Here is a 15813-nt window from a genome sequence, read left to right on the forward strand (position 1 = left end):
GGGTCCGTGGAGATGTCCATGTCCATCGCCGCGGAAGCGCAGAAAATGCCGTGTGGAAATTGCTGACAAGGAAATTTCCACGAGGAAGGCAAGAGGCTGATGGACACAATGGCAATTGGCAAATGTATACTTCAGTGCCGTATTAGGTAAGCACTTTCGACCCATTGGGCCCGTGCGGACCTAATACTGTGCAAACATCGATGGGCCTTGTTTATAATGTTTCAGCCTACTTTGACTCTTGTACTCTGATAGATGAAAAGCCCATAATTCCATCCCTTCGTTGGCCCATGAGGTATTCTGCCACGGAAGGATGAAGAAAAAAAAAGAGGAAAGAGAGTTCCCTTTGTATCTTCCTATAAACTACTACCTCCGTCCCAAAATAACTAGTGCATTTCTAGAGTTTAAATTTTTTTCAAAATAAGTACACATCTATATATATAAGACAACATAGCTCTATTTGTCTTTTTCTACTTTCTTTCTTCCCTTCACTACTACTACCGTCACATCTTTTACTTAAGTTAACATTATGAGGTCAGTTTTCTTTTACAAATGGTCATTTTGCAGTTGCTTTCCTTTTCCCCACTTCCTTGGTAAAGTGATGAGTTTTCCAAGTGACAAAATGTTGGGTGCATATTTGTTAGCTTTCTTTCCAAAATCTCGATTCGACAAGATAGAAGGTAATTTATATAAGAAATCCTAAATTATTTCTAAATCACCTCAACCACTTTTATACTTTCTTTCTCTTCTATATATTTGTATCAGTAACTCTGTCCTACTTATTATTTTTCTCACATCCTTCTACCTTAGATTGGCCTAATGATATGCGCGCACATTTATCCGTGCACGGGGTCGATTTTTTCCAAGCGCCAAAAGATTGAGAGGTGAGGTTGAGAGTTGTTGGAGCTATAAAATCATGGATCGAGATATTGTTTTGGGAACTCTTGGAGATACTCTAATAGCCGGTAACTTTTAGCAAGAGGCTGTTTGGATTCACCTGCTAATAGGTAGTTAGATAGTGAGTCAAAGGTGTATATGAGCTATTAGCACCTATTAACAACTCTAAACCTGCTAATGAAACTAATAGTTAGCAGTCCTTCAACTAATAATTAGCAGGTCTGTTTAGACCCACTTATTCTAATTTTAGCTACTATTTTTTAGTGCTAACGAATTTAAACATGCCCTTAGATACACTACCGCTATTTTTTAGTTAGCTAGCAATTAGCCCTTTGATTTAAATAGACCCTGTAACAGAACCGACCAAATCATAAGAACGTAAGTACAAAAACAATCACCGAAGTTTGCTTTTATAACCATCTCCTAATTCGGTCTAGATTTTGAAATGATCTTTTAAATTCAAATAGGGGATATTTAACGAATTACGCCTTTTTGAATTACTCCAAATTTTTCTAAACAACTTGAAAAACTCCAAAAATAAACTTTGTATAACTTGTTAAGATCTACACTTTTGCTTTTGGGCTCAACCCCAAAATATGCTTATATTTTGAAATGGATTTTTAGGGTAGGATTTAAATGCTGAAAAGCGGGGTTTTCTCGAAAAATTCAAAAATCCAAACAAACTTTGAATTTAAGTCAAACAATACAATTCAACACATACCACATGAATATAAACTTGTTTTAGTGTATGCATCTCAAAGTTTTCACCAAATGCCAAATGCTTTGCAATGCATATGATGATATGTCAGGTTTTAGTATTTTAAACACCCGAGGTGTTACAATCCTTCCCCCTAAAAGAAATCTCGCCCCGAGATTCAAAGCCATAGAGTAAGTAATGGAAAAGGAAATGTGTCAATCCAAAAACATCTAGAACTTTTCCATAAAACAACTGAGGTTCTTTTACAAAACACAATTTGTAGTAACCGAGCTCAACTAACATTATTCTATTCTATATTGACGCTAGAAACTCTGGAAACTTTTCTAACAAGTAATCTTCTGATTCCCAGGTAGCTTCCTCTTCTGAATGTTGATTCCATTGTATTTTATAGAACTTGATTGTCCGTCTTCGAGTAACACGATCTTTCTGATCCAGCACTCGGATAGGATATTCGGAGTAAGTTAAATCCGGTTCTAGTTCTACTCCTTCAACTTCAACATTCTGTTCCGGCACTCGGAGACACTTCTACAATTGAGAAACATGGAACACATCATGCACAGCTGTGAGATGTTCAGGTAATTTCAAGCGATATGCCACTTTTCCATACCTCTCCAAAATTTGATATGGTCCAATGTATCGGGGTGCCAACTTTCCTTTAACACCAAAACGGTTAACTCCCTTCATTGGTGATACTTTCAGATATACAAAATCTCCTTTGTTGAATACCAATGGTCTCCGTCGTCTATCCGCATAACTCTTTTGGCGGGACTGAGCTATCTTCAGATTACTCTGTATTTGCCTAACCTTGTCTTCTGTTTCTTTCACAAGGTCAACTCCAAAGAACCTTCTCTCTCCTGGCTCAGACCAACTCAATGATGTTCTGCATCTACGACCATAGAGTGCTTCAAATGGAGCCATTCTAATGCTTTCCTGATAACTATTGTTGTATGAGAACTCGGCCAAAGGTAAGCACTCATCCCACGTATTAGAATAGTTAAGGACACAACATCTTAACATGTCTTCAAGTACTTGATTGACTCTTTCAGTCTGCCCATCAGTCTGCGGATGATAAGCTGTACTATACAGAAGTTTGGTACCTAATGAAGCATGTAAGTGTTTCCAAAAGCTGGAGACAAACTGTGTACCCCTATCTGACACTATGGTTTTTGGTACCCCATGCAAACTCATGATTCTTGCTAAGTACATCTTGGCATATTGGATCGTGGGATATATTGTCTTGACTGGAAGAAAATGTGCTGACTTAGTGAGTCGATCTACAATAACCCATACTGAGTCAAATCCCTTTGATGTCTTGGGTAGACCAACAATAAAATCCATACTGATGTCCTCCCACTTCCAAGATGGAATAGGTAATGGTTGTAATTCACCAGCAGACCTCAAATGTATAGCTTTCACCTTTTGACAAGTATCACACTTTGCTATATATCTAGCAATCTCTATCTTCATTTTAGTCCACCAGAATCTTTGCTTCAAATTATGGTACATCTTGTTGCTTCCCAGATGGATAGATAACCTAGTAGCATGTGCCTCATCTAGAATTGACTGCCGCAACTCAGGAACTTTTGGTACCACCAGGCGATCCTTGAACCATAACACATCTTCATCATCTATGCTAAAGCATTTCGCTTTTCCATTCTTGACTTTTTCCTTGATATGGGCTATACCCTTGTTTTCCTTCTGAGCAGCAATAACTTGATCTCGAATAGTAGCTTCAACAATTATGTTGGTCAAACTTCCTTGTTGAATTACTTCTACATTCAACTTCTCCATTTCTTGGCATAAATTCAAACCCATTGTTCTCACTGTCAGACAATTGCAATAACTTTTGCGACTAAGGGCATCTGCAACCACATTTGCTTTACCCGGGTGATAATGTACTTCCAAATCATAATCCTTAATTAGTTCTAACCATCTTCTTTGTCGTATGTTTAATTCTGACTGAGTGAAGATATACTTTAAGCTTTTGTGATCGGTGTAAATATGGCACGTATTACCAAGCAGGTAATGTCGCCAAATCTTTAGAGCATGAACCACAGCTGCTAACTCCAGATCATGAGTTGGATAGTGTTCTTCATGCTGCTTAAGTTGCCTGGACGCATAGGCAATGACTCGACCTTCTTGCATCAACACACATCCAATACCAATACCTGAAGCATCACAATAAACATCAAACGGCTTCTCGATATCAGATTGAGCTAACACTGGTGCAGTAGTCAACAACCTTTTTAAAGTCTAGAAAGCCTCTTCACAATCTGATGACCAGACAAACTTGACTTGGTTCTTCAACAATTCAGTTATAGGTTTTGATACTTTAGAGAATTCTAGAATAAACCGACGGTAATACCCCGCCAATCCAAGAAAACTCCGAACTTGATGAACTGTGGTTGGCGGTTTCCAATCAAGCACATCCCTCACTTTGCTGGGATCAACTGCAACTCCTTCGGCTGACAAGACATGTCCAAGAAATTGCACTTCCTTAAGCCAAAAATCACACTTGCTGAACTTGGCATACAATTGATGTTCTCTCAAACGAGTCAGAACAATTCTGAGGTGTCCTGCATGTTCTGTCTTATTCTTGGAATATACTAGTATATCATCTATAAACACCACTACAAACTTGTCTAGCTCAGGCATGAATACTGAGTTCATCAGATACATGAAATGAGCAGGAGCATTTGTCAAACCAAAAGACATCACCAAGTATTCATATAATCCATATCTTGTGGTAAATGCTGTTTTGGGAATATCTTCAGGCTTTATCTTAATTTGGTGATACCCTGATCTCAAATCTATCTTGGAGAAAACTTTGGCTCTGGCCAATTGATCAAAAAGCAAATCTATCCGAGGTAATGGATACTTATTCTTGATGGTCACTTCATTCAACGGATGATAGTCAACACATAACCTCAGGGTCTCATCTTTCTTTTTCACAAAAATTGCCGGACATCCCCAAGGTGAGGAACTAGGTTGGATAAACCCCTTCTCAATTAATTCTTGTAACTGAGCCTTCAACTCGGCTAATTCCTTAGGTGGCATTCTATAAGCTCTCCGAGAAATCAGAGCTGTTCCAGGTTGTAACTCTATGTTAAACTGTACATCCCTATCAGGTGGTAGACCGGGTAAATCTTCTGGAAACACATCCGGAAATTCACACACTACTGGAATATCTCTAATCTCTTTGACAGCAGTCGCACAAATCTTGCCCACTGATCTTTTTAGGGTTGGAAGTTGGATGAGAAGTTGAGAATCACTATCAGGCAAACTTACTCTTAAAGTCCTATTCAAAGCATCTATAACAGCCTTATGCTGATACATCCAATTCATTCCCAAGATTACATCTATATCCTGATCCTTAAGGATAATCATGGTAGTGGGAAAAATATGCCCACCCAGGTTTACGGGTACCTGGTATACCATTTCCTTAGTACACAGACGTCCCTCGGGCGACTGTATAAAGAAACTTTCCTTTGTTGCCCCAATTGAAATTTCATGCTTCACGACAAATGTTCTATTGATAAATGAATGCGATGCGCCAGAATCAAAAAGTATAACTGCAGGGTGATTGGCAACAGGAAACATACCCATCATCGCTGGCTCTCCTTCAGGAATTTCCCCGGCTTGAATATAGAAAACCCTTCCTGTCTTCCTCTCATCTTTGCCCTTCTGAGCATTCTGATTGTGGTTCTTGTTTGGTGCCTGACCCTGTTGTTGATTGACAGGGGTCTTCTGATAATTTTGATTAGCCTACCTAGGATATGGACATTCCCTGGAGAAATGACCAGTCCTTCCACAATTATAACACGGATAGTTGTGACCCTGGGATGTTGGAGCATTGCCACTAGAAGCATTGGTTGATGGTGAATTTGGATAGGTTATAGCAGGACGGACATTTGACTGTTGCCCGGCTTGGAACTATGGCGGACGATAAGGAGGACGATAATGGTTTACGGGATGATAAATCACTCTCTGCCTCTTTTGGTTTCCACCAAAAGGTCTAGACGGCACATTCTTTTTCTTCTTTAGCTCCTTATGCTGCCGATACTTTGCCTCTAAAGCAATTGCAATATTTACTGCCTCATGATAAGTGATATTGGTACAGACTGTCATCATTGTCTACAGTTTGGTATTCAGACCTCTCATGAACTATTTCTTTTTCTTGGCATCCGTATTGACATGTTCAGATGCATACTGCGACAGATGATTGAATCTTCCCACATACTGCATAACCGTTTGATCCCCTTGCCTCAAAGCAAGGAATTCATCCAGCTTCATAGCCATCAGTCCTTCTGGGATATAATGGGCTCTGAAAGAAGTGCGAAATTCTGTCCAAGTTAATGGAACGCCTGCGGGTTGCATGGACATTAGATTTGCATACCAAGCACCAGCTGCACCTCTAAGTTGCTGGGCAGCAAACACCAGTTTCTGAAACTCTGTGTAGTGAATAAGATCAAATTTCTGCTCCATGGTCCTAAGCCAGTCATCAGCCTCCAGTGGTTCATCTGCCGTGGTGAACACCAGGGGTTTTGTATCCATGAAATCCACATAGGTAGCCTCATGCCTGTTATGATTGCGGCCACGGTTTCCATGCATCTAATTCTGATTACTTTGAGCCATCTCATGAAGCAAACGAGAATTTTCCACAGTCACATTGACTAATGCAGCGATAGCATCAGCCAGATTGGTCGGCATTGGTGGCGGGTTGGGGATATCATCATCATCTTGTGAAGTACTAGGAATATGCGATCCCCGCATACGACGTATCTGTTCATAACAAACCAAACTTTATTCACAGATCAAAGAGCTTACTACCCGCATTACATCGATGCCACTTATTTAAACACAAGAACACATCTAAACAAGACTACTATCTTAACTAGATCTTCTATTACACAACTCTACTCCTTTCCCTGAGCACTTCAAACTTCAGGCTCGGTATCCATTCCAGAGATATTACCGCCTTCATTATCACTTTCATCTATCATTACTAATTCTTCAGGATCTTCTTCTTCTTCCTCTTCTGATTCACTTTCATCGGCAAGGATGACACCTGGGTCCATGGCATCAGCTTGAGGCTCATGATTCAGGTTTAGTAGATTACTAAGCCTATGAACTTCCTCATGTAGATAGGTATTATGTTCTTCTAAATCTTCTACATAGAATTCTAGCTCATGAGTTCTAGCTCTAGCTACATTTTCCCTATGCCAAGCTTCATTTCGTCCCTCCACCGTACGAACTAACATGCTTTCGCAGTTCCTGTGTGCGGTGGTGAGACACCTCAATTGATCCTGCAATTCTCCTACCTGTATTGCATCCAAAGCCCTATCTCTAGTAGCTTGTGCTAACTCTATAGAAATCCTCTGTATCTCTATTTGGGGATCAGGCCTAGAACTGCTACTACTAGCACCATCGTTTCTAGGGGCAAGTTGGTGACGAGGAACTTCTTTGGGTCCAGTGGACTTACGGGGCGTCATCTTGGCACGAGCCATACTGTAGGAAACCAATTTAATCCAAGTAAGACCATTTGATCAAAGTCTAAAGAGCAGCTATGATGGATTACATTACTCAAACCAGTCTCACTACTCAACTCTAGACTAAGAGGTGAAGGAAGTAACGAGTGAATTAATAATGATGCATGAATCGTACTTACGAACAAAAACATCAAAGTTTATAATGCACATAAATAACATTTATTTTATATAGGGCATAGTAATATTACTACTCCACCACACAAAACCTTTTTAATCAAATAAGGAATGGTGAGAAAGAAATAAGATAAGTCAGAAGCAATTTGGACTAAATTAGTAAGTTAAATTTAGTCATCCCAAATCATTTTGAAGTTTTTGTAAAACAATACAACAAAAACCTTGTAACGATTGCTCCGATACCATTCTGTGGCAGAACTTCCTAAATTATAGGGCCCACATGCACCTGTCACTGTCCAACGACCTTTGACATCTATGCATACGTTCCCGGTAACTTAAGAAGACTGTCGGGTGTCCTCGGGGAACCCCGAATCATCCACAATTTCCGAGCAGGATCACGTTACAGAGTCATTGTAGTATTACAACATTTATTCAAATATCAACACCAGAGTAAAAACAGCGGAAGTCTTACAATAACATAATTTACAAAACAGTGGTTTCAAACCTCATAACTAAGTTCGATGATTATTACAAAACGAAATAGTGGAGCGGCATTATAATATAATACAAAACACACAATGAGACTGCCCTGCCCAAGGGCCACACATTTACTTCTCATCGTCATCACAAGGTACAACTGTCATGCAGCACGATCCAAAACAGATCTGCTCATGAGGCTCACCTGCAACAAGGGTCAACGAACCCTAAGTACAAAAGTACTCAACAAGACTTAACCAAAATAAGAACTGATAACTCAGGAATGCAGGCTCAGGGATTCAAGGTATGGCTTTAGCAATAATCAAAGTTATTTTGCGTAAAAGCTCTTTAACAAAATTCTTTATTTCAACAATTTAAACTTCATAAAATCATATACAAAGATGACACGATCCGTAATGAGATCATGAAACTTCATATCCAACACCTTCATCGACCATTCTCAAGTTCCAGTTATTAATACTACGATGATGAACAGTGAGTTGAGTCTCCATAACCGAGGAGCAACGACGATTCGAACTGATTATAAACCCAGCTGGGACTTCCAGACCACACGACATATGCAGGTCCCTAACCTACATATACCAACCTACCCTCAGATCCTCTGAAACAAGAACGGGTCCGCGCCACCCGAGAATACAGTATTCCACCAATCCAGCCCATAGCCACGTGGGTACACGCTATTCCCGCCATCTCTCCACTCCCAGTGCGCGAGTAGCCATTCTCGTAATAGAATCGCCAAGTTCAGGCTTACCGGAGTATGTGGTTAGTACTACAAATTCTCACCTCATGCAATTCAACAATGGACGTGCCTTAATTGACACAGGCGGAAAGAACCCGCTCACAAGACCTCCATGTCTTGTGGCTCACACACACCGAGTCCGCCCGGTCTAGATTTATTACTCCACATTCCCATATCACATGATAACATAAGTAACCAAGGTTCCATTTAAAACTTTCAGGTGGCAGGTAATCACCCGACTTTCATCGTTCTAAGCATAGCTAAGCAAAACTAGGCATATACGAATTTAAAACTGGTAATATGGTAAATATGGAATAACAAGGGTGGTAATGCACCAATTAGGCTCTTACTTAACTCCTAATCACTTAATGCAGTAACGGAAAGCAAAAGCGAAATTAATTTGTAAAACACAAGGTAGGGTTGTATGCATCCGGGGCTTGCCTTCGTTGACAGAAAAGTCCGATTCCTGCGACGTCACACAAGTATTCGATCCGACCTCAACAGACGGATTAACCTCCTCAACAACTTGATTAACTACCACGTGTTCACCTACGTTCACTACACGTAATAACAATGCCATGTTTAACATGATGCGGAATACAAAACATGATGCTCGATGATGGATGCAAAATTAATAATTTGAATACAACTTTCCTTCGTGGTACAGTTGCAAGTCAAACTAATCAAACCTTTTTCGCAACACCCAATCAATTGCCAAAGATCATTATTAACTAATGATCCAAGGTCATCACTCAATCCAAAATTACAAACAAAACCTAAATCATTAAAGGTTACTATTTGCTTTTATGAATTAATTATTTAATTCAAAATTATGAAATAAATCAACTTATTCCAATTGAGCTCAAAATTTTTTTAAATGTTCATTACATGATAACTAAGTGGCAAAACAAATTTCATAATTTTTGGATAAATAAATAAGCCTAGAAAAATCATGGAAAGTCATTTATTAATTAATTGAGCAATTTTTATCATACCCCAAAAATACTGAAAATCAATATTTCAAATTTTTGTTATATAATATACATCATAGAGAATTCACACAAAAATTTTCATAATTTTTGGAGCTCTAAATAATTCTACACAAAAATAACAAATTATAGCACTATTCATTTAATTCTGAAAAATAGAAAATCCACTTAGAACGCTGAGTCACTGACACCCGGGTCCCACATGTCATCTTCAACCTCCGACGTTGACCACGGCAGCGACGGCTCTGACCGGCGAATTCTCACCGCCGGTGAGACTAACGGTGATGGTGAAAGCACTACCACGTCCCCTACACCACTACGCTCCGATTGGTGGCACAAACGAGCCTCGACACTAACTGGACCAAGCACCACGGCGGCCATGGCGGACACGACGGCACGGCCATACTACGCCGGCGACACCAGTGCAGTAGTGATTAAACAAAGTACACAGGAAGCATCAGGAGCTCACCCCGAATGCGTTGGAGCCAAAGACCGAGCCGGAGGAGCAACAGCAAGGGGGTTCAACGATCAGCGCGAGCACGGCGGAGCAAAACGTCGTCGGCGATGGTGTACTGGCGACTGCAGTGGTCAAAATGAACAACCAACTATGGAGTAAGCACCACAGTATCGAGACGAAGCCATAGGTACACAGAGCAAGGACAGCAGCTCACCGGAGGGCGCTGGCCACGGAGATGCGCTTGCGACGGGAAGGTCGCCGGCCACGAAGAAGAAAGACGTGGACAGCGAGTTTCCGGTGGAGATAAACTGAATTGGCGGGTCGGTTGGACGCGTAAGGTTAAGACGGAGCTGGGACTAGCTTATCAGCGACGGTGGAGCACGACAACGACGGCACGGGCTCGCCGGAGTGGAGCAGCGGCGACGGGAAAACAGAGCAAGGGAGAAGGGCAACGACGATGGCGGCTCAGGCTAAAAAGGATGGCTGGAAACTCAAGGAAGCTGCGTCGTGGCCTTCACCATGCCAGCACGATGCCTAGACGGCCACGCACGCGACTGGAAGCCAACCGAAGCTCGCCGGCAATGTAGCTTCGGCGGTGGACACTGTTCACAGTAATTACAAGTTTGCCATTCGCCAAAATTCACAAATTACTCTCAAATTTTCATAACAACTCAAAAATCTCAAAAAACAAAAGTTGTTCAAAATCAAAAGTTCTACAACTTTGCTTTTATAACCATCTCCTAATTCGGTCTAGATTTTGAAATGATCTTTTAAATTCAAATAGGGGATATTTAACGAATTACGCCTTTTTGAATTACTCCAAATTTTTCTAAACAACTTGAAAAACTCCAAAAATAAACTTTGTATAACTTGTTAAGCTCTACACTTTTGCTTTTGGGCTCAACCCCAAAATATGCTTATATTTTGAAATGGATTTTTAGGGTAGGATTTAAATGCTGAAAAGCGGGGTTTTCTCGAAAAATTCAAAAATCCAAACAAACTTTGAATTTAAGTCAAACAATACAATTCAACACATACCACATGAATATAAACTTGTTTTAGTGTATGCATCTCAAAGTTTTCACCAAATGCCAAATGCTTTGCAATGCATATGATGATATGTCAGGTTTTAGTATTTTAAACACCCGAGGTGTTACAATAGAAAAAGATATAATTACCCCTATTTCCTTCATGATTAAAAGAGATAATTAGCAACTCCATTTTTCATAACAGAACATGGCATAAATTATATTTTTAATATAAACTAGACATTATCATGAACTCAACAAAATTGGAACCACATCATTTGAATCTACCAACTAGGAGATACATATTTTTGAAAATGTACTCAAATCTGTGAAAAAAAATAAACAAAACAAATTCGAAACCCTAACCCTACTGCTGGGCCGGCCCGGAAAGGCTCGGCGGCCCGCTACGCAGGCACTGGCGCAGCCCAGACTCGACGCGGCCCAGGACTGGCTCCCGCCTGCGCTCAGCGACTGACACAGAGGTCCCGCAAGACAGAGGGACAGGTAGGGGAGGAAGAAAGACGACGGCGTAGCTCGTCGTCGGTGATAGCTTCGGCGAGTCCAGCGGTGCCAACATGTTCGCCTCACCCGTGCACACCTAGAGGTACCATCTATTGCAGTGATTACAGCAGCTAGAGGGGGTGGCGTCGGCCATGGCGGCGCACGGCCACGGTTTGGCCGGCTCCGGCGAGGCGACGGCGTTACGGCCCTAGTGGCCTACTCTCCGAGCATCAGTAGCACTCACAGGACCTAGCGCAAGGGAGAGAGGGGACAGGAAGAGGCTCGAGCAGCATGACCACGTGCGAGCTCGCCCGGCGGTGGTCATGGCAACCCGGTGGAGCCGCGCTCACGGTGAGCTCTACCTAAGGCGAAAACGCGATGACGGTGTGGTCGCGGACGTGGAGGAGCTCACAGTGGTGCTGTGGCTCTAATGAATCGGTCAATGGCGCTCGGTTGAGTGGGTGTTTGGCTCGGCGGCTGCCACGGCGTCCCGGTCGCCGCTCTCGTGGAGGAAGACGATGGCAGCGAGTGAACTGGCGAGACGCAGAGAGAGTGGCGAGGCGCGGGCTTTCATCTGGAGCATGGACACACGACGTGGAGGCGCTGGCCGAGCATGCGCGCCACACGGCGATCAGCTCCTGAGCCGGTCGGCCACGGTGAGCTCTGTCGGTTTTCTGAAATTTTGATTCAGTGTTCAACGACGACAACTGACAGGCGAAATTACCAGTGTTGGATCTCTTAAACCGTGATGATTTAGTGGAAGTAATGTATACAAAAGTTGTAGAGCTATGGTAGGGCTACAACTTTGATTTAGAAATCTACAGCTAATTCACCCTATATCCTGAGTTGTATCAAGCCAAAATTGGCTCGATCCAACTGGAATGGCATCAATGACTTAGACAAATTTTTCAGTAAGAACTCAGCAGGGAAAAATGACTTGTGGGCCTCGTTTGAACATGTTCTAGCCATTTTCATGAGATGGTCATATTGAGACTTTTGTTCCTTGATAAATTGGCTACAACTTTGGTAAAGGGTGCACAGCTATGCAAGGTCTCTAGGTTGGTCTTTTGAAGCAGTCAAACAATGGTACTTTATAGGTCATTCTAAGTCAAACCTCCACTAGAGGGCATTTTTGTCATTTTGATCCACATGAACAATGTCCCATCAATTACCCTAAGTGTAGTTAAGGTGTATTAGACCATAATCAACCACTTTACACAAATGCAATACCAACTTCTAATGATCACATGTGATGAAGCGACAAAACAATCAATTTCACTCTAATGTTGCAATTCCATGTTTCACATGTTTCATGCCTTTGTTGCAATTTTAACTTGCCACATTCCTACCATGTTGCCATGTTTCGAGGTATGAGAAACTCATGTTGCATTCACATGTTTCACTACTACCATTCACAAGCAATCAAGTATGAAACAAACACAATTGCGAATGTTGCATATGCATGTTTCAGCAACAATGGCATGATGTGATAGATGATGCACATGTTTATGAAATGAAATGCAATTTTGTAGAAGCCAAACACCTAAGGTGTTACAGACCCTAAGTAACATATGTGACCCCGGTGATAGTAAAGACCAAAGAGAAGAAAAATTGAAACCATAGCATAAAGATCACAATAATTTTTTAGAGGTTCATATAGAATTGAGATATTTTATGATGGTATTTATGGAATTGTCTTCATAAGAAGAGAGCAACGATTGGACATGGATAAATGGATTAGGGAGAGAGAGAGAGAGAAACGAGAATGACACATGCGCCGGCTGATGGAGGGATATTTTTTTGAACCATAAGTCCATAAGTCTATCGGATACATAAGCCAATACGTGGATCCAAAATTGTTGGAGACATGTAAAGTAGCACAGTTCAAACAGACATTATAAATTATAATGCATCATTCCTATATGATGATCAATAGTAGCAGCGGATCAAATTATATATTTATATAATGACGTATATTTAATTTAATTAATAAACCATATTATAAAAAGAAAAGGAAAAAAAAAAGGAGTAAACCCCCACCTTGCTCGCCGCCTCGCTGGTCGCAGCCGCCGAGGCGCCGAGCACAGTGCTGAGACCTTCTCTGGACCCCTCTCCAGTCCCACGTCTCCACGGCCGGCAGTATCGATGAGCTGCCTAGTCACTTCCTGAGCCGCTGCCGTCCACCATGTCGTCGACCCGGCGGCTCGTGCTGCCTGCTGTCCACAAGCTCCGATCCCGCCGCCGCCTCTCCTCCACCTCCTCTCCCACTCCCAACACCCCAAACGCCGCCGCCATCCTCGCCAACCTCCTCCACGGGCACACCCTCTCCACCGCCACGCTGTCCCTCCTCCGCGCATCGCCTGGCCTCGCCTCAGAGCTATACGCCCTCATCGCCGAGCCGTCCCACGCATTCACGCCTGCCTTCCTCGCTACCCTCCACTCCCTCGCGGCCCGCCACCGCATCCCGCCTCCCTCCGCGTCGCTCCTTTCCAAGCTCCTCGCGCGCTTCTCCTCCCCAGCCGACGCCGCAAGCTTCCTCCGCGACTCCCTCGCCGCGGGCGCGCCGGCGCCGGATGTTTCCGCCTTCAACTCCCTCCTTTCCGCGCTCGGCCGCGCTGGCAACCTGCGCGGCATGACGGAGCTGTTCACCTCCATGCGAGAGGCCTCCGTCAAGCCTGATATCGTCACCTATGGGATACTTCTCAACGGGCTCTGCAAGGCAGGCCGCGTGGGGGACGCGCTCATGGTGCTCGACCGAATGTCCAGCCCAGGCTCGGACGTCTGCGCGGATATTGTCATCTTGAACACCGTAGTGGATGGGCTGTGCAAGATTGGCAGGCTGCAGGATGCCATTGTGTTCGTGGATGAGCAGATGAGGCGCGTGCATGGGTGTGCGCCCAACACGGTTACATATAACTGCTTGGCTGATGCGTGTTGTCGAGTGGGGGATATTGGCATGGCTTGCCAAATTGTGGAGAGAATGGAGAAAGAGGGTGTGGCACCGAATGTTATCACGATGAACACAATTGTTGGTGGCTTATGCCGAGTTGGGAGGGTTGGTGCTGCACTGGATTTCTTCCGCGAGAAGAGGACAGCTTGGCTGGAGGCCAGGGGCAATGCTGTGACCTATAGCACTTTGGTTAGTGCTTTCCTCCACTGCAACAATGTGGGAATGGCCATGGAGTTGTTCCATGAGATGGCGGAACAAGGGCATCCACCAGATGCAGTCATGTATTTCACCATGATATCTGGATTGACACAAGCAGGGCGGTTGGTGGATGCTTGCACCATTGCGACATCGATGAAGAAGGCAGGATTTAAGTTGGACTCAAAGGCATACAACATTCTGATTGGTGGATTTTGCCGGAAGAAAAGGTTGCATGAGGCCTATGAGTTGCTTGATGAGATGAAAGGAGCTGGTCTTCAGCCAGATGTGTACACCTACAATACCCTGTTGTCTTGTTTGTGCAAAGCAGGAGATTTCTCTGCTGTGGATGAATTATTGGGGAATATGATTGATGATGGCTGTCAGCCTACTGTGGTCACTTTCGGTACATTGGTACATGGATATTGCAAAGCTGGTAAAACAGATGAGGCATTAAGAATTTTCAGGTCCATGGATGAGGCCAGGATTCAACCCAACACTGTAATATACAATACTCTAATTGACTTCCTCTGCAAGAGCAGAGAAGTTGATGCAGCTATCAAGCTGTTTGATGAGATGAGGGAAAACAATGTGCCTGCAAATGTGACAACCTACAATGCATTGTTGAAAGGTCTTCAAGATAAGAACATGCCAGAGAAGGCTTTTGAACTTATGGACTGGATGAGAGAAGAGAGGTGCACTCCTGATTATGTGACTATGGATGTTCTCATGGAATGGCTGCCTGAAATTGGTGAAACAGAGAGATTAAAATGTTTCATGCAGCAAAGGGATCAAAAGGATAATCATGCCTTACGTGTTTGACCATGAAATGAATTTTGTATCATCATATTAACTAAAGTTGCAATGTCTGTGTTTAATTCATAACTGGAAGATCAATTTGACTTGGCTCAGACGCAAGAATTTGGAAACCATTTTCTAAATCCTAGCTAGCCCTATGAGATGGATTCCTTGGTCAGAATTGGCAGCAACCATAGCCTGTATTGTAGAAGTGTTCGTTCTGTTTTAGGGGGCCGTAAGGCATAATTGATTCAGAGCAGGTTATTTGGCACATATTGTGGCAACTCATAAGGGTATTCTTTTGTTGCCAATCAGGTCTTTGCAAGTTAGGTACTATTTCATTTCCTTTGTTTGGTTTTTTAGATTTATAGTTGTTGAAGAAT

At 42.7% G+C, this 15813-nt stretch overlaps 1 protein-coding gene across 1 annotated transcript; it reads left to right on the forward strand.

The window, feature by feature from the left end:
• Positions 1-13572: 13572 nt before the first annotated feature.
• Positions 13573-15746, forward strand: LOC136522847 (pentatricopeptide repeat-containing protein At3g61520, mitochondrial-like). The gene has a single exon (XM_066516644.1). The coding sequence runs from the start codon at positions 13673-13675 to the stop codon at positions 15452-15454; it is 1782 nt and encodes a 593-aa protein (XP_066372741.1). The 5' UTR covers positions 13573-13672; the 3' UTR covers positions 15455-15746.
• The last annotated feature ends 67 nt before the right edge of the window (positions 15747-15813 follow it).

Source organism: Miscanthus floridulus, chromosome 18, assembly GCF_019320115.1.
Source record: "Miscanthus floridulus cultivar M001 chromosome 18, ASM1932011v1, whole genome shotgun sequence".
NCBI lineage: Eukaryota > Viridiplantae > Streptophyta > Magnoliopsida > Poales > Poaceae > Miscanthus > Miscanthus floridulus.

Coding starts and splice junctions, on each gene's coding strand:
- LOC136522847 (XM_066516644.1), top strand. CDS start 13,673: ATGTCGTCGACCCGGCGGCTCGTGCTGCCTGCTGTCCACAAGCTCCGA.